Source organism: Gracilinanus agilis, chromosome 5 (assembly GCF_016433145.1).
Source record: "Gracilinanus agilis isolate LMUSP501 chromosome 5, AgileGrace, whole genome shotgun sequence".
Lineage (NCBI taxonomy): Eukaryota > Metazoa > Chordata > Mammalia > Didelphimorphia > Didelphidae > Gracilinanus > Gracilinanus agilis.
The window spans coordinates 86,901,046-86,921,312 of record NC_058134.1 but is presented as its reverse complement, the minus strand read 5'-3'; the positions used below and the strand labels follow the sequence as shown (position 1 = coordinate 86,921,312).

General features: G+C 37.5%; 1 protein-coding gene and 1 pseudogene across 2 annotated transcripts in view; one reads left to right on the top strand and one right to left on the bottom strand.

Annotated features, from left to right (window-relative positions):
* ESYT2 (extended synaptotagmin 2) overlaps window positions 1-19,633 on the bottom strand; it is a 110,135-nt gene extending 90,502 nt beyond the window's left edge. For both annotated transcript variants that reach the window (XM_044679647.1, XM_044679648.1), the window contains exon 1: window positions 19,264-19,633. In XM_044679647.1, coding sequence (XP_044535582.1) covers window positions 19,264-19,620 — 357 coding nt within the window. In that variant the 5' untranslated portion in view covers window positions 19,621-19,633. The remainder of the gene's footprint in view (window positions 1-19,263) is intronic.
* Window positions 2,721-3,376, top strand: LOC123250532 (annotated as a pseudogene).
* Window positions 19,634-20,267: the final 634 nt, after the last annotated feature.

Sequence of the window (20,267 nt, the reverse complement as noted above, 5' to 3'; positions counted from 1 at the left end):
CATATTACTCAAAATAACTATAAAATATCATTAAAGTATAAGCTCAATGAAAAATACCTAAACTGCATCATTACCATGCTTAGCATGGTCCTTGACTGATACATGCTGAAGGAATGAATAATATAGTCCTTGTTCTCAAAGATCTAACAATATCATAAGAAAGAACAATTCAAAGATGAAATAATTGAATATTAGAAACAGTGAAAAGACCTGTCCAACTAAAGCCTCAGTTTTAATTGAATGGCCTCTTAATTGAATGGCCTTTAAAAGTCAAGCCACCAAGTTCAGCAATGAAGACAATCATTTCTATGAAAGGTCCCAAATTCTGGGATTAATGCTTCAAAAAAGGCACAAAGTAGTAATTTAATAAAATTTTATTTATATTTCTAACTGCAATGTACTCCTTTCTGTTTAATTTTTGATCCTGGCTATTTCCACCTCGCCTGAGTTCCTAACTTCTTAAAAGGGAGTTCCTAACCACTATGTATCCCTTTGCCTTCTTTTTCCTTCACTGCCCAGGCACAGAGAAAACAAACTGCCTATAGTGACTCCATGCTTCCCTCCGTGCCCTCAGCTCTACACTTCCAAAAATAAAAGTAAAAGTAATTATGTCCTAGATGATGGAGATAAAGACTGATGAAGGGAGAAAAGGTCAGTGGGAGAAGATTGTGAATTCCTGAGCAAGGAGCTTGGGACTGATCTGAGAGGCTAATTGTTCACCAGAATAGATTTAAAAGCAGGAGTTACAACAGGACAAAAGGGCCATTTTACGAAGATTTACCTAGCAATTGTTACATGAGACAAAATGGAAGAAAAAAGTCAGAGTAAAGCCATTTAAAAAGTTGCTACAGAAATGTAATAAGAGGCAAAAATGGACACAATTATAGTAACAGCTCTGGAAATGAAAAAGGAAAACCAATTTCAACTTTAACTGTGCTGTCTCTATTACAAAATGATAATTAAACTGTCAGTGAAAACATAAGCTTTTAGTTATTTTTCTAAAAGTAATAAAAGATTTATGTTGCCATCCATGGTCCTTCAATGCTCCACAAGAGAAAGGCATATATTTTAAAGACAGAGTTCATCTTATAAGTCACTGCCATAAAAGACAAAGATAATGGTTGATCTTGACCTTATTAATGTCATTTTTAACCGTCTGAGCTAAAAAGAAAACAAATGGAAGCATGATGTAAAATTTTTCTTCAATAGGTCAGTCTGTTAAGCAATTTGGCATATTCTGAATACACCATGAAATCCTATGGAGAAAGAGCTTTAGTAAGAGCAAGGGCTGTTCAGATTCTTTCCCCTATTTTTTGGAAGAGCTGAGACAAAGTTAAAAATCGCACTAAGCACCAAACATAGTGCTCTCATCTTCCTATACTATTTAAGGGGGAAAAAAGATCAAGTAAGAAAAACAAGTGAAATTTGTACTAAAGGGACCATTTGGGCTCAGTTTTTTTTCTAACACTCCACTTTTTTCCTTTTTTCAGTGTCCTATCTGGTCTAATGTATAAATTAAGTTTGGGGTCATATTTCTGAGATAAAAGCATATTGCTGGCAAGAATTGTTATATATAACTTAAAAATCCAAATAAACTTTAAACCAATATGAAAAAGCTTTGTTCTAGGTGGCTTTGCTGATAGCATCTTTTATTTACTAATTGTTTAAAACTTTAAGCTAAGTGATTTATTAACTAATTTTTCCTTGTAACAAAATTTATATTATTAAACTACTATACCACTGATAAATTTAAGAAGGTATGAGTTCTATGCTTAAGTAAGTTAGGTGAAAGAACTAAAGAATATTAGTCTGGTAAAAAAAAAACAACTCAAAAACGAATCCTCTGATAAATAAAATAATGTAAATAAAGTGCTTTGCAACTTTACAAGTAAAACATGTTATATTAGCTGCTTATGTCATTATGAACTGGGATCATAGAATCAATCATAAATGTTGAGCTGGAAAAGACTTAAAGAAATCATCTCATCCAACCATATTATTTTACAGATGAGAAAACTGAGGTCCAAAGAAGGCAAGCAATTTGTTCACATAGGTTGTAAATGTTGATTGTAGGCTTTGAACAGCAGCCCAGCAAATAGTGTCAGCTTTAAAATTAGGAAGTTCTGAATTTAAATCTGAGTTCAATCTTAATTCACTGTGTGACCCCTATGTGACTTATTAGCTGTGTGACTCTGCCTCAGTTTCCTCATCTGTAATTAGGAATGATAATAATGGCACCTACCTCCCAGAGTTCTTATGAATTCTCAAACAAGATAGTAACTATAAAGTACTTAGCACAGTGCCTGGCACATATTAAGTGTGTGTTAGTTATTTTAACGAGGAGGAGGATCAAATTGAGGTAACATTTGTAAAACACTTAGTGCCTGGTACACAATATGAGCATAATAAATGCTTGTTTCCTTCACCATTACTTATTCAGAGAATGATTTTATTTACCCTAAGCTAATAAACTAGCTATTTGTAAAACTAAATTGACTTGTCAAAACTTATATCTTGGTCCATATGCCAGGGTAGAAGGGAAGCAAGAGGGACCTGGGGAGGTGGAGGATGAGGGCTAAGAGTAGGTCTGTGACACTGAACGGCCTCAGGCAGGGACCAGATACAAGCAACAGTCTGGCTTGGCAGGCAGACAGACTCGTGAGGCGGCTGGCGCTGGATGCTTCTTCAATGAAATAGTGCCATAGATTGAAAACGCAAACATGAGGATGGCAGGTGCTGTAAAGTTGGTGGTTGCTGTTGCAGTATTTCTACTGACATGTTATGTTATATCTCAAGTATTTGAAATAAAGCTAGATTCAAACTTGGGAAATTTATTTGCAAAGTCAGCATTGCAGATAGCTTTATACAAAACCTCCCAGATATAAATGTGGGATTTCAAAAGCTTGTTCAGAAAAACATTTTGCCTTCAAAATGGCAAGTGGAGCAGCGAATGACATTAGCCCCAAAATTTGTGTGGAAGACAATATTTTAATGAGTGGTGTAAAGAATAATTTTGGAAGAGGAATCAATGTTGCATTGGTAAATGGAAAAACAGGAGAAGCATTACACACCAAATACTTTGATATGTGGGGAGGAGAGTGTGGCACCATTTATTGAATTCCTTAAGTCTATTCCAGATGGAACCATAGTTTTAATGGGAACCTTTGATGATGGAGCAACCAAACTCACTAATAAGGCAAGTGCAGCTATTGTTAACATTGATTTTAGAGACAATTGAGTCTTCTGTGGTGGAAAAGGTATTAAGACAAAAAGCCCCTTTGAACAGCACATAAAGAACAATAAGGATACAAACAAACATGAAGGATGGCCAGAAGTTGTAAAAATGGAAGGATGTATGCTCCAAAAGCAAGACTGAATATGAAGAATGTTAGAGAAAATTATCTTTATGCTATTGATAGGAGTGCTATGAAGGAGATATTACTATGTACATACTTTGAGAGAGTATACATTCATCTTTTCAGTTAAGCATGAGTAACATCTCTTCCAAAATCAAGATTATTTATTGCTAACCTTAAAGAGTAAACTTTGTAAATAAGTCCACCATGATAAACCTTTTCTAAGCTGTTGTCTCTCTAAAAGCACAGTATATAGATTGCATTATAATAAACATCTCTAAGGTGTAGAAATGTCTTTTTTTAAGTGAACAGATTATGAAAAATGTTGTCTACTGTTTTATAGATAAAAATGCTATAAGAATGTGGTCCTTGTGAAAAAGGTTTTTGTTGGGGGGGGACGAAATGGTTTTTAATATGCTGCCCTTTTGATGGCAGTTATCAGTCTTTAATAAAGAAGTATTTGACTAGTTGTACATACTCTGGAATTTTGTTTTACAGTCTTATACCCCCTCTTACTCTACCTCACTTCCCTCCCTACCTTATTTCCTCACCTCCCTTGGAGACTTCTGGCCAATAAAAGGAATTTTAAAATGTAGAATTTAAATGTTTTCTATGGAAATTTAGATCAGTTCTACAAAAAAAAACACAACAAAAACCTTTTTTGTATAAAAAAGTGATAAAAGAAATGTATAAGTAAATGTATATGATTTGAAAATGCAGCTTGAAATAATTTGTATTTATGAAGCAAGTGAGTAAAATTTGTAGTAGCCATTTGAAGAATGACCTGATACAGTTTAGTAACGTGGTCATAGAAATAAACAGATTTTTAAAATAAAAAAAAAAACAACACATCATTAGTGAAACTAATTCTGAAATTTTAGCACAACAAATTCTAGGATCAGACCATGTTAATGAGAAGTTTTGTACCACTTCCCTTCCTGTGCTGATAATAGTACAGATATTCTTTTCATAAGAAATAATAATGTTATCAGTATCAATATCCCCAATCTAAAAAGGTTGCCCAGAACAAATTTCAATTTGTGTGGTATAATTTTTGTCATACAGTAGGGTTTGGGGTTTGTGGGGAGAGGAAATGGGGGGAAAAGAAGTTTCAAGGTTACTGGCTCATAGTATATAATTTCATTTTTTATAAGGCATTAAAATAATTAACCACAAGGAAGTAGTTAGGATCAAAGGCAAGCAAAAACATCCTTTCTAAGAAATAACAGTATCAGTACTTGACCTAGTTACTCACATATCAAACTGCAAAAAATTTACCACTCTGGTTTCCACCAATAAATATTCCCAACACCCACTATAATACCCACTAAGATACTGACAACATACTCAAACAAAACCCTGTGATACTGTCTTCAGCTGCACATTTTTTTTAACTCTCCCCTTCCTAGTTCAGATAGAAGTAAAAAGGTGAAAGCAATAAGACTTGCAGCAGGCAATCCATTTTCTGCAACCAGGAATGAGGGCTCAAATTTTAAAAAAATAAATATGTTAAGAGCTTATAATGAATCTTTAGTCGCCAGCCTTTAACTTACTACAGAATGACAACATGAAGATATGCAACATTAGTGTATAAAAGGTGGCTCCTGAAGGAAACACCAAAAAAGGATTTACTCCATTCTCAGTCCAGTACCACTGTATACTCTCACCAGAGAATGCAGCACCATTTTCAGCACAGCTTAGTTTTCTCAAGAAAGGCACAGGGGTTCACTGCCTTGTCAATTACTGGATGCTTCAGAGTTTCCTCTTCATTGTTAATAGTAAAAGGAGGACTCCCAATAAAGTTATAGCCTCTGTTCCCAACCCTCCCCCCACTCTCTATTACTTCCCCACCTTCCTCTTTCTTTGTCCTCTGCAGAGCATTACAAAATCTAAATAAATTACCTAACTTTATTAAAATGAAAACTTTGGGGTACAAACTCTATAGAGTAAAACTGTTAAGTCATTGTTCAATGGACTTAACAGGAGACAATCTATTTTCTGACAACAGGAATGAGGGCTGAAATTTTAAAGTACTAAATATGTTAAGCTAAGTGCCTGTTATGAATCTTTAGTAGTCAGCCTTTAACAAGTCCTAGCATTTGGTTTACAGTCCTTCTGTGTAGTAAACTCTGTTTTCACTTTTCATCTTGCTTCTATCTAATCTCTAGCTTGTAACACAGATTCTTCAAAGACTCTCTTTTACCTTTTTTTACACTGCAGCATCCCAAATATTCACTCCTCTCTTTCTACTCCTAACCCACTCTAATAAGTTCTGTCCCTAACACCAACACTCTAGATCTCTCATTTGGGATCAACTGTGTCATTCTTCAGTCCTATCTTCCTTCCTTCCAATTCTTCTTCATTCAGGGGTTTTTCATATCCCCACCAATATACATAAAGTTTTTGTGATCTATGCTAAAATAACTCATATTCTTCCCCATTAAATGACACTTCCTTCAAGCTCCCTATTTGTGCAAGAATACTACTACTATAAGCTTTATTGCAAGAGAGAAGCAAATGAGGGTTCAGACTTTGGAACCCCAAGAAACTGAAGGCAGTTGGGGGGCAGTTGGAACTGGACTATATAAGGGGGTGATCCCCAGGCAGAGGAAGCTCATTCTGGGTTTTGGGTCAAAGGGTGGTGGGAGGTCTGGGCAAGACTCTCCATTGAACCCTAGCAGATCCATACCAGGAGCACCTTTAACCTATTCCTGCTTTACAGATTCTAGCTGTGTCAGTCAGTCCCCATATTAGTGTGATCTCTGTTGCAGTTATAAATCGTATTAACAGAAACCAAGATTAACATCACCAAATCACTTCAGAAGATCTTAAATCAACATCTGATATCATCCTGCTAACCTTGTTCATTTATTTAGTTTATTACTTAGGGCAGAAGTTAGGCAGAGAGAGATACACAGTGAAGAGGTCTAGCCCTTTTGGGGGTGAGGCCAACCTTTGGTCCATCTTGATTAGTTAACAAAGATTCCTTCATCCTTCTTACCCAACCTTTCAATCCTATATTCAATATACCTTCCCTGATTAATTAAAAGAAGTTATTTTACTGTTTTAATAGCCTTTGGATTATACAGTTGAATAGGCCACAACATCTCTTACCCTTGATAGAATCCTTCCTTCACACCAAGAATTGACAGTTGGTGTTGGGGGAATCTTCCTTATTGGGAATCCTGTTGATTTCCATATATATCCTTGTCAGGGAATCACATCCTGTTTGCCAGTAACATCCTTTCTAGTGGAAGTACACCTTCTCCCAAACAAACCATCAGGTTGAGAGAGATTATAACAGCTTTCCTCGGCGAAGCCATTGCAATGTGTTCCCTCTGTAAGGATCTGATTCTCCAACCTCCAGTGAGAGCTTAACAGCTGCTGATCTGAAGACTGCCCATCTCCCACAAGAGGTCTGAGAGGCTGCAATCCAACATCAGCCTTGAATCATCCTTACACTTCCAGTCATCCAGGTACCTACCTCAAAGTCAGTCAGCACTTATTAATCTCCTACAATATGCCAGGCACCTCTTAAGCAGCCTATAGTCTAATGAAGAAGACATGCAACATGCAAACAATTATGTACAAACAAGATACACAGAAGAGAAATTAGGGGAAGTGGGGGAGTGGGGGGGAGGCACTAAGATTAAGGAAGGCTGGGAAAGAATTCTTGCAGAAGATAAAAGTCTAAGTGGGGGCAGCTGGGTAGCTCAGTGGAGTGAGAGTCAGGCCTAGAGACAGGAGGTCCTAGGTTCAAACCCGGCCTCAGCCACTTCCCAGCTGTGTGACCCTGGGCAAGTCACTTGACCCCCACTGCCCACCCTTACCAATCTTCCACCTATGAGACAATACACCGAAGTACAAGGGTTTAAAAAAAAAGTCTAAGTTTTGAAGGAAGCCAAAGAAACTAGAAGGCAGAGATGAGGAGGAAAAATAATCCAGGCATGAACAACAGCCAGTGAAAATGCTTGGATTTGAGAGATGAAGTCTATATAGTGTTTGAGGAAAAGCAGAGAGACTAGCACCACTGGATCAGAGAGTATATGAAGTGGAGTAAGATATAAGAAGACTGGAAGGGTAGGAAAAAAAAAAAGCCAAAGTATTTCATATCTTATCCTAGAGGTAACAGAGAGTCTATGAAAACGAATGAATGGGGTAGAAGGGGAGGGTATGGTCACAGCTATGCTTATAAGAGATTTGACAGGTGACTGGAGTGGGGAAGACTACTACAATAGTCCAGGCATAAGATGAGGACCTGCATCAAGAGGATAACATAAGAGAAGAAGGGGGGGATCTACAAAAAATGTAACAAAGGTAGAAATATCAGAACTTGACAGATTGGATATGGGAGGTAAGTTGAATGTAAGAAAGTGAGAAGTTGGCACAAAGGTTGTGAAGGATGTGAGCCTATGTGACTGGGAGGACAGTGATTCTCTAACTACTGAGGGTCATGGTCATTTGGTCATGCTCATGTTAAATTTAATGGGCTATTCAGTTCAAGGTGACTAAGGCAGCTTGAGAGATATGAGCCTGGAGGTCAGGAGAGAGGTTAGGGCTGGACAAATAGATCTAATAGTCATCTACACTTTTTTCTCTCACTCCCAATATCCAAATGCTAAGTCAATGACATGTCTCTTGTTCATCTCCTTTGTTCTACTCACATGACCAACACCCTAGTTCAAGCCCTCATCACCTCCCTCCTAAACCATTATTCTAGCTTCCTAACTGGTCTGCCAGCTTTCAGTCTTCTACCTCTATAACCCATTCTCCAAACAGCTAATAAAATAATCTTTCAAAGGAAGAGATCTGACTAAGTCACTCCCCTATTCAAAAATCTTCAGTGGGAGGCTCTCTATAGCTTCTAGAATAATACAAACTCCTCCACCTAGCATTTAAAGCTCTATAAACTTACTAATTGTGTAACCTTGGGCAAACTTCTCAGGCTCACATGCAAAACATGATACAACTAAAATGGGAATTATTAGTTGACAATATATTTGTAAAGTGCTTTACACTTAAAGAACTAAACAAGTGTCATTTCTAGTAATTATTCCCACTTATTATTAGTCATTGCTCCTCATGAATTAGTCTTTCAGTCTCAACTTCTTTCCACTTAAATAAGTTACCTTTTCTCTAGCATGGCTCCATACTTTACATATAATTTCTAAGCAAAAAGCAAAACAAAAAACTGTTAGTGGCTCTTTGACAAATTTTCTTAGACTGGTTCTTTTCTCTCCATTCTTACTTCTATAATGATAATGTGGACCCTCATTACTGCAAGTTAAAAGGCTATTATCAGATTTCCTTAGCATTAGTCTCTACTCTAATCCATTCTTAAAAACCAGGGCTGTTCCTCATCTTTCTAAAAATACAATTTTTATCCAGTCACTCCCCAAATCAGGAAAACTTGAGCTATTGGATCAAGCTCAAACTTCTTTAGACTGAAATTTAAATCTTTCTACAGCCTGACCCTTCTGCTCCCATAAAATTTATCTCCCTTACCTATGAAACCATTTTCTTCATTGACTACCACAATACAAACCTCCTTCTCCACTGCCTTCCCCCCACCCCCCACAGGTCTTTCCCAAGAGCCTAGAAGTAACTATTTGATAAGGGCACTTGGGGACTAAGGAGCTAGTAGTAGATTAATTTGCATAATCTGTTCTCCCTATCTAGAATGTCCTGGTAGAATCCTCCCCTTACTTCACGCCAAATTCTATAATACTTTCAAGCTGGTTTAAAACCCATCTCCTTTCAACTACTCCAGGTTACAATGATGTAAACATATCTGATTTCATATGATTATATTATTAACTCCTAGGTTATTTTTCACTGTATCAAACTATCTAGCATTCGGTTTATTGTTTCTGGAACTGCTCTTTAGTTTGTTCATTCACTGAACAAACATTTACTCTTCACAAGACATTGCACTAGATGCTAGGGATAGAAAATAAGGGACACCCTGCCCTAGAAAAACTTGCATTTTATCAGATAAAGACATTTACAGAGACAAATACAAAATAATTTGAGGAAGGCAAGAATATTAATAACAGGAGGGATCTGGAAATACTTTCCATAGGAGGTGGAATATAAACTGCATTTTAAAAGCAGCTCAAAATCCTTAGAAGCAGTGTTTTAATCTGTCATGCAGTTATGTACAGTTGGTCACATATTTAAGACTTCTCTCCAATAAGTTCTTCAAGGGTTTTTATAGGTCTCACAGTTTTTGATGCCATTGGCCAAAAATACCTCTCTCTGTCCCATATAATATATACAAATAATAGGCTGGCTAGAATGGGGTAAAAGAAATGGTCACCATAAAGTTGGCAGAACTGAGCTGTTTTACTATGGGGTTTTCCATCCCTGACAAATGAACCCGTCCAACTCATTGAGGGGAGCGGGGGAATAGTCTCTATCACATGTTGCTAACTACACCTTTTCTCCTAAAGGTTTCCTTTGTAACAAACTTAGAATCCTAAGCATTTTCAACCCATCATTTAAAAATGCTCAAATTAATCTCAAAGAGGACAGAATTTTAGCCATACTCTCCAAACAATTTTCACGTATCAATGTAATTTCTAATTACCTGGGGAGAAGGATCTACTATAGTAGAGAGAGGATAAACTTTGAGTAAGGAAACCTGGGTTCTCTTCCTGAGTCTGACATCTACTGTGACTTTGGACATATCTCTTAGCTTCCTCATGCCTCAGTTTCCAAATATGAAACTGAAAGTAAACTCAATTTGAAAAAAAAATTTCACTTTTGTGTTTATATTCTCAGTTCTTGGCACAATATGTGGCACAAAATAGACACAATAAATTCTTGTTACTTTATCTGTAAAACAGGAGTAATACTCCCCACTTACCTCTTAGGGTATGAGAAAAGCATTCTGTAAAACAAACTCATAACAAATGCAACTTACTGTGTTTTCACCAATGAAATTTAAAATCTTTTAGACAGAATGTTTTGGGAATCTTTCTGGTGGGGGGGAATGAGAAAAGGTTAAGAAAAATTCCTTGTCATATATATATGTATGTGTGTGTGTGTGTGTGTATGTGTGTGTGTGTATATATATGTATATATACAAACACATAATAATGGAATTTCTAATTGTGTCCTAAAAGAGGAATAGTGAAGAAAACCTGAAATTAGTTCCACTAGAAGTAAACAGCTCAGGCAATTTGGCACGTCCTCTGTAATAAGAGATGATCTAATCAAGAGATGGTAAATGTATTAGAGGTATTTGAGTGTAACACTGAATGAAACAATAGCTGGATAATAGCCTTAACTACCAAATATATATCCCTTCGTTATTCCCTTCATCTGAGGAACTCCAAATATTTCAAAACACTCAGATATAAAGGCATAAATATACCAATAAAAAATAGGTTCAGAGAAGTTATACTAATCCACCCACAAGTGAAGCTAAAGTATACCAATTTCCAACCCTTTGTTTTAATCATTAAACTATAAATACTACTTTGAAAGAAGTTACAATTTTTTAAATTGAACTTTTGACCTTATGGTATAATAAAAGTAATTAATGTTATCCTAAATTCCTTAATGAGAATGATCCAATATACTTCATTTCAATTAATCATTAAACACCTACTGTATGCAGTTAAGGTAGGCACTAGTTCAAATAGGAACTTTAAGTAAGGTCCTTGCCCATAGGGAAGGAGTCTGGCAGAAGACAAGGTAGATAGATAAATAAAATACAAAAGTAAATTGAGAAGTACAAGCAGAATACGACCTGAAGTTATACATTTGGAGTTTTTGCACTATATATTGACCCTCTAATAGAAAGTTCCTCCATTCTCCATGATGTAAAATCTATTCTAGCACATCTAAATTTTCTATCTATCTATCTATCTATCTATCTATCTATCTATCTATCTATCTACCCATATACATCATTCATCTGCTAATCATTAATTCTTGAATAAATCTTTAACCCCAGTGCCTGTCTTCCTAACTTGATTGTATGCTAACAAAATAGCATGGTATAAGAGCCAAAGCACTGCCTTTGGAATCAGAGGATATGGAGTTATATCCCAGTTCTACCATTTATTTACTTTGATGCTGGGCAAATAATTTTTCATCCTTGGGCCTCAATATCCTTTTCTATAAAGTGTTGGGGCTAACTTCTAGGATATTTAAATCTATAATTTAAGGATAGTGATCATTTATTAAATGTCTGGAGACTCCACAGTATTTAACAGAGGGCCTTAAAAAAACCCTAAGCATTCATTATATAAGTCAAATAGCTGCCAGCTTTTACATTATAATTTTAAATGACAATTTTGAAACGTTGGAAATGAATGACAAACTGAGAATAATATAGTACAAACAGCATCTAGAAATAAGGAGGCTCAGCTATGTTAGGTAAAGTCATTGTCTCTCAATGTCAATCACTTCCAAATGAACTTTTAAGTTTTCCCTCATAATGACCCTGTAATATAGGAAGCATTTGAATCATCTTTGTTTGTTTGTTTTTTTTAACCCTTAACTTCTTTGTATTGGCTCCTAGGTGGAAGAGTGGTAAGGATGGGCAATGGGGGTCAAGTGACTTGCCCAGGGTCACACAGCTGGGAAGTGTCTGAGGCCGGATTTGAAATCTTTGTTTTTTTACAGATGAGAAAACAGAGGCTCTCACAAGTTATGTGACTTGCCAATGATCACACTAGTAAGTATGAGAGGCAGGCTTTTAATGCAGATTCTGCCCACCATGCCTAATGCTCTTTTTCTAAGATACCTTTTAGCACGGATACTCTGATTACAGAATTTTAAAATTTTAGAATATTAGTATGTTTATTTATTGTTAAAAGTAGTGGTTAGGACATTCTATTGAAAGCAATGTCTCATATTAACCATATTGCTCAGGGAGAAAGGACAGTCAAATGATACCAATGCTGGTCATGTGACTAGTTATTTTCAGCTTGAGTAAAATTATAATCTAGCCTTATTCCTCAAACTAATTTTAATATTTGTAACAATACCTGGAACATAGGAGATGTTTAATAAATGTTTACTTATCTGACTATAAAAACTTCTAATTTGTTTTTTTTAAATCAACTGAAATGCACAAAATTTAATATCCAGCATGACACAAAGTCAGGGAAAAAGCTGGAATGACTGACTCAGTGCAGGGGAATGCTATTCTTCCAAAGGTTATTTACATAAGAAGGGATCTGGCTACAGATATTGTGTATTTTAATGATTTAAAAATAAACATTACTCTAAGCTAAGTTTTACTTTTGCAATTGTTCCACTACCCTGCTAAAAGTTTCCAAACAATGAATAAGGTTTGATAAGAGTTATTATAAAGGCTTGAGAATCCCAGGAACTGAGACAGCTAAAATTATGGTTTGAGATTCTGTCATAAGACTTCTTCTATCTATGTTCAGTTCATTTTATCATACCCGGGATCACAGGATTTCAAAGCTAAAAAGGTCATCTTGTCTGGACCCTTCATTTTACAGTTGAGGAAACTAAAGCCAAGATAGCTTAAAGAGATATGTACAAGGTCACCCTGGTAGGAAAGCAGCAAAGCCAGGGATCCTCATAAATCTTTTAGCTTCCAATAAACATACATATTTTCAAATTGGACAAAATAGCAACAAATACGAGAAAGAAAAATGCAACTTCAATTATTAAAAAGAATGAAAAAGGGAACAGAGAATAGGGGAAAAATTTAAACTATAATTACAATTTTATAAATTAAAACAACATGCAATTGTTATCATCAAAATCATTCTATTAGAAGCACTATTTCCTAGCTGTGTGACCCTGAGGAAAACATTTAAACCAAATTGTCAAGGAAGCCCTTACTGCTCTTCTGCCCTGGAACTAATACTTAATATTGACTTTAAGACAAAAGGTAATACATATCACATAATTTTATATGTAAATGTACAGTTAGAAATATAACAGCTAAAGAGAAAAGTTATATGTGTGTGTGTGTGTGTGTGTGTGTGTGTGTGTGTGTGTGTGTAACAGCTCCCATTACAAAACTAATTCCAGTTTTAAAAATACCACTGTTCTGAGATAAAAATAATGATATTGACTCATATAAGTAGGGTGGGCATATATTTCAGTACTAGTTAGTTTTACCTAAATCCCAAGGGGCCACTGAAGTCAAGGAATGGTTCCAAAAAGGTAAAAGCAATACATCTGTTTACATCTCAGGATTCTAATTCTTACTAATTTCCAAAATAACTTTGCAATTTTACTTTAGTACTTCCCTAGATAAATAATTAAAAAATAGTGTCCTTAGAAAAAACAGACTTATTTGAAATACTATCATGCTTTTATAAAGACCAGTTCAGAGCTTTAATAGCCTAATAAAGATTTACTTTACATTTTATTTTATGTAATCAGAGATCCAAATACATTTTAAAACCTGAACCAGATTTCCTGCATTACCTGGTTACTGATATATCCTTTTAGAACACCAAAAGAAAATTCATAATCCAAATCTCATTCAAGAGCCCTATAATCCTGTCTAAGACTGAGAAAACAGACAGCACACAATATTGTTAACAATAAGATTTGGTATATAATCTTTACATCACTGTTTCTGTTGAAGACATGTACAATCTGTAAATAGGTCAAAGCACCTTCAGGTACGCAAAGTGTATTCTTTACAACAATATGTATGGAGTTAAGAGTCCAGCCTCTGACACATGCTAGATGAGTGACCATGGGCAAATAAATTAACCTTTCACAGTGCCCTACGGCAATGCTCTAAAACTATAAATTGCAGAAAGGTGTTTACTGGTCATTGCAAGTAAAGGGAATTTCCTTTCCTGGGAGTTCTTGGTCCAAAAAAAAAAAAAAAAATCACAGGTCTCTAAAGTTTCAATGTCTCATCTGAAACATTTTATTAAAACTTTAGAATAAAAATCATTCGATATCCAGAGTTAGTTTTCCATCCTAAATATTCTTAACAAAATTTTCCATCAAAAATATTCTTAACAAAGTGACTGCTTACATATACTTAAGTTGAATTTACAAGTATTATATAGTTTCAGAAACTTTCAGCTAGAACTCTAAATGCATACATGTAACACCTCATATCTGAATAACCTAATTTTAGGATTTTAAGGGTTATGCTACCTATGGACAGAGAAATTAACAAAGACTTAAAAATTGAGAAAGAGGGCATACTAGACTAAATTTGATCATACATAACTTTCTGGTGATTTTTTTTTTAGATATAGCAATTTCCAAAGATCATCTACTAAATAATACAGGAACTATGAATGCAGGAGCTCTGATACCTTCAGTGACAGGAGTGTTTATACCAAAAAAATTACAGTCCCTTTATAAGTACTGAAAAATTGAAATATCAGTGCCAGTTTTCTGCACATTAACTTTTCTCCACCTACCTCAATGACCCTCGGTTTTGAGATACAGTGAAAGGTATATAATGCAACAATTCAATGAATATAGCATGGTACATCAGAAAGAACAAGGATGAAAAAGTCAAGGACACTTAATCTCTCTCAGCCTCAGTTTTTGTGGGGGCTGAACTAATAGATAACCTTTCAAATCCCTTCCAGATTTAAATCTGGGAACCTACAAAGGTAGAATTATTATGTGGAATGCACTATATTTTTCCAATTACCTTTCATCCTACAAACTCCAAGCAGTCAAGTAAGGATGGTAAGTCAAGTAAGGACTAGTAGTGGGGAATCTGGCACACCTGAGGCCTGATCATTTTAAGAGTAACTACAACACTGTATTGTTTGAATTGAGGTAGTATTTGCTGCCTTATATTTGGTATGATTTTGTTCATTTATTGCTAACTTAAGTGTATTTATACTCCATACTTCAGTGATTTAATTATATCACCACCTTTTCCTCTTTTACTTAACGCAGTAGTACATTTATAAACATACAACAATATGTAAGCATGTTTCCTAGTCTAAGAAATGATAGGTATTCAGCTACTATTTTATCTAAATCTCCTGGAATTTAAAGCTTAAACTAGAAATCAACTTTTAATATAGAGTTTATTTTGGCTCAAAAAAGTGATTAACATTGAGATTTTATTTATTAGCTACAATTACAACTGGAAAGTAGTAGAGCTTTAGCTGTTTTTTGTTTTTTGCTTTGTTTTGTTTTGGGCTTAATAGGGTCTTCCCAAAACTGATTAGTTAAGTATAACTCAATGAGTCACACATTGGGAAAAGACAAATGTTTGCCCTTCCTTTTACATGTGGTCAAAGTGTAACTGGTCTTCTTGCTTTTGTTCATTTGGCTTTAAACTTCAATGTGCAATCAGAGCTAGTACTACAGACCCTAATATTTAGAAGTTTAATAAAGCAAAGCAGTTCTTTCACAATGGGTTAAATAAGACTGTATAGTATAACATAATGTACTTGCTAAGCTATTATGCTTATTTAAAAAAATATCCCTAAATACTAGAGTAATTAAAATTTCCATCTCAAAATTATTTAAGAAACCCCTGACTTTTTTGTGGACCACTATTGTTGAAGCCAAAAATTCAGCATTAACCTAGAATTTATCTATTTATTTAAACCCTTGCCTTCTGTCTTAGAATTGATACTAAGCATCAGTTCCAAGACAGAACAGTAAGGGACAGGCAGCTGGAGCTAACTTGCTCAGGGTCACACAGCTAGGAAGCATCTGGTGCCAGATCTGATCCCAGAATCTCCTGTCTCTAGGTTTGCCTCTCTATTCACTAAGTCACCTAGCTGCCCCTATTTACCTAGATTTTAAAATGAAATAAGCAGGCTGGGCCAGAGAAGCCTCATTGCTCCCCTCAGTCATAACCCCAAAATTGCATCTTAATTACAAATATGAGTATTAGCAGTGAGAAAAGTCCTCTCATTCCTAGGTCTTCAGCTGTCATTTTCTGTAAAAGGTATCCTCCTTATTAGATTCTAACTTTCAAAGATTCTGAAAGCTGTCTTTACTAAAATTCATATCTTTCAATGCATTAAACATAGTAGGTCTTAATTTTCCATGGTGTGCTGGCAATAAATTCCAAAAGCAACAAAATAATATCTATCCCTACACCATCCCCTAAAGAAAGAAGTACCTTAATCTCATGAATAGAGCTGGCCAAAGTCAGAATATTTAGTCAAGTCCTGGATGTGTAACCCAGGTTAAGTCACAATTTCTCAATGCTCCAGGTAATGTGCTGAGAATCTAAGTTGCTGAACAGGTGCCTGCCTAGTTGAAAGAGGAAATTTCCTTACCCTGAGTTCTCAATGCCAGAGGTGTCAAATATACTATCCAGCAACAGTTCAGCCCAAACCAGTTGAAAATGTAATTGGGCAATATTTAACAAAATAAATAAAAGTACAACAGAACTTACGTAATGTTAAAGTATAGTTTTCTAAATCAACAGAAGGCCCTAAGGTACCTAGGATGGTTCAGTGGCCCATTTCTACTTAAGTTTGGCACCACTGTTCTACATGAATAAAAATCACAGGCAGGTTTAAGAAAACAATTTTTAATATTATTAAAAAACTAAAAATATGCAAACATTTAAGTACTGTCATTAAATGCCAATCTATAGCCTTGTTTTAATTTTCACCATCTAAAGGTAAGTGTACATGTTTTGAAAAACATTAATCTTATACAATTGGCCCACTTCTATTCCTCAACATTAGCTACCATATTATAACTTAAACAGGATAAGCCTCATAGTACTGAATACAAATCCAAAGTTCAAAGTCAGGAAATACAGCTCATGTTTTCCATGCCTCAGCCCTACTCTGAATCACAGACTGTGATGTGCCATGAAAATCTCTTAATCTGAGAGTGTATTTAGGAAGAATCCTTTATTAAGTAAATGCTGATAAGCAAGAAACAACACTGTTTATTTGTTTTTAACTTTTAAATACCCTTTTGTTCAGATCTCCCATTTAGGCCCCACAAACTACAACAGGTAACTGGGGATGTCTCCTGTATATTGCAAGGCAAAATCAAGTAGCACGTTTGAAGAGACAGCTCATTCAATAGTAAATACTTCAGAATAAAATCGGTGAAAATTAATGAAAAGAGAATGAAACTGTTCTATGGGATGATAATGAGAGTATCTGGTTGAACCAGATGATGTCTAAGTTTCCTTCTAAGTCTTTCCTCTCTAATTCCTTGGTTTTGCTTCACTTGAACCATTCAATACAGCAACTAACTCAAATGAATGATTATATATAAAATATCTAACCTCTAGTTATTCAATAATTGTTAATTACTATTTCTGTGTGAAGACATCACCATCTTTACTTTCAACAAATACAAAAGTGTACTCTACAATTTCCCTTCTTTCTAATCTTATTTCAGTTGTTAGAACATGTGTACAAGATTTAATTTTAAAAATTCCCTCATTCTTTCGAACTTCCCAAGAGGGTACATATTTGAATTCCTGATATTTCCCACCTTGGTTATTCCAGTTTTCTGATCTCTGATTTCCCCTAATCTTTCCTGTGACATACAGAAAACAAACTAGTTCTCCTCTAGAATCTCCAAAATATTTTTCCTCAATGACCATGGTATTTTCTTCCCCAAGAATCAATTTCTAGTTACCCCCTTTCTAATTCACTTCATTACTACTTATTATATCTAAACCATTACCCTAATGAATATACAAATACCTTCCCCCAAATTTCCAGCTACTGCTTTCTCCTTTCCTTGCCCTACTTCACAAAGCTCTTTATGATCCAATGCCCTTTCTTTCTCATATGGTAAATGTCCTTCTAAAATTCATTCAATTTGAGCAATTTTATAACAAAAAAACATCCTCCTTAAATTCAAATTCCCGTACCATTTGGGTTGAAGACCAGGCAGAAGTGAAAACCATATCAGATAAACACAGAAAGGAATCACAGAAATAAATCCTATCAATATGATCATTTTATGTTCATTGATCAACATCTTTAGAAAAACTTCCAGTTGGATTCAAGTTTAAACCAAGTTGGAAATTCTATGGCTGATTTTCCAAACCAAAGCGTCACAATGTTATTCATAAAGGACTGCAACATAAACTTTAAATCACTCTGCCTTCAAGAGATGTTGCAGGGAACACCAGCTATAGAATTCAGCAGAATCGGATTCATTTCAGGAAAGGAAAAGGAGGGGAGGGAGGGGATTCACAGAGTAGGATCTGATTAAAAAGAAATGCATTATCCTTTCACTTTTTCACAGAAGGAAGAGAGGAAAGGAAAGGAAAGGAAAGGAAAGGAAAGGAAAGGAAAGGAAAGGAAAGGAAAGGAAAGGAAAGGAAAGGAAAGGAAAGGAAAGGAAAGGAAAGGAAAGGAAAGGAAAGGAAAGGGGGGAGAGGAGGGAGGAAAGGAAGGAAGGAAAAGGAAAGGAGAGAGGGAGGGAGAGAAGGAAGGAGGGAAGGAAGGCCTAAAGCCATTACAGCTCTCTGACCATTCCCCAAGGCCTTCTTTGCGAAAGAATGACATGAAATAGGAAGGGACATCCTGGTTAGCTCAGAACCCAACAAGCAACAACTCATCTTGCAGGGAAAACAGCAAAGAGCAGCAATCCTTTCCCCCAGCGGCCAATAAACTACGGATCATGTAAAAGGAAGAACATGGATTTTCTGGCACGACCCTTCAGGATGTGGCAGGCTACAATAATGCCCTCAGTAAATCTGGGTCTCCAGCACCTCTGCCTGTGTGCCTCTTTCTTCCAAGATAAAGGGAACCAAAATCCAGAGTTGTGGCCAAAAGACTGGGCACTTTCTTCGGGGAGGGTGCCCCAGAATGATGTTTGGGAAAGGGATGGGGCTCAATGACAGCGGTGGGTGGACAGCGGTTCGAGGACTTGGGCAGGGAGGGGTCAGTCCTTATATAAGCGGACCCTGGGAGGCGAGTGAGAAGGGTGCAAGCCCGGGAGGGGCGCGGGGGCGGACTAGGCTCACCCAGGCGGGCAGGTCCGAGGTGCAGATGCTGAGCCGCACCGCCTGCTCCTCGTTCTCCAAGAAGGCCAGTGCCCTATAGAAGCGGGAGGTTTTGTGGCCCTTGTTCCTCCGGCACCAGAAGAGTAGCAGCAGCCCCAGCAGGATCCACAGGAAGCTCAACCCCAGGTAGCCCAGCACGTACACGGGGAATAGCAATACGAAGCTGCGAGCGAACTGCGCGCACAACCCCGGCACGTCCACGCTCAGCATTGCGGGCGGAGGCTCCACGCCGGGACCTTTGGTGGCGGTGGTGCTGAGGTCCCCCGCGGCCTTAGAGGCGGCATCTCCTCCAGGAGTCCTGTCCCCAGCGCCGCTCATCGCGCCCCGCCGAGGTCCACCGAGGGCGGTGGTGGCAGAGTAGGAGACGGTGGCAACGGCGGCAGTGGTGGGAGGCTCAGCCCCACGACCACCCCCTTCTCCCACCGCGGCACCCCGCCTCCGGCGAGGCGAGGCGGAGCGGGCAGAGCTAGAAGTCCGGCGCTGGGGCAGGGGCTGGACGCATACTGCTCCGAGCCCCGAGCGCCTCTCACTGGGAGGGAACGGCTCCTGCCGCAGCTCGCGCCGCCACCGCAGCCGCGCCCGCGCCCGCGCTTCCGCCTTCCAGGCGCCGCGTGACGTCAGCACGCTGCTGCGGGCAGGCTGGCGAGCGACGGGCGAGGTGGGGGTGGGGCCGAGGGGGAGCCCTGGGCGGAGGGCTCTCCTAACACCCGGGAGGAGTGGCTCCCGCCTACCAGGCGGACTCCAGGGATCGCGTAGGCCACCTATGGCGAGCGGCTGCAGCTGCTACGGTGGCTCCCCTACTCTGCTGCGCTGGCTACCTGCTGGGCCTGCGAGCCTCCTCCGCCCTGGCGGCTAGAGTAATATTGGCACAGGAGAGGGCTCCTCGGTAGCTGGAAACAGGAAAGTGAAAAGTAAAGGGAGTTCAGGTTGGAGCACTATTCCTTCGGATACTCCAGGAGCAATGC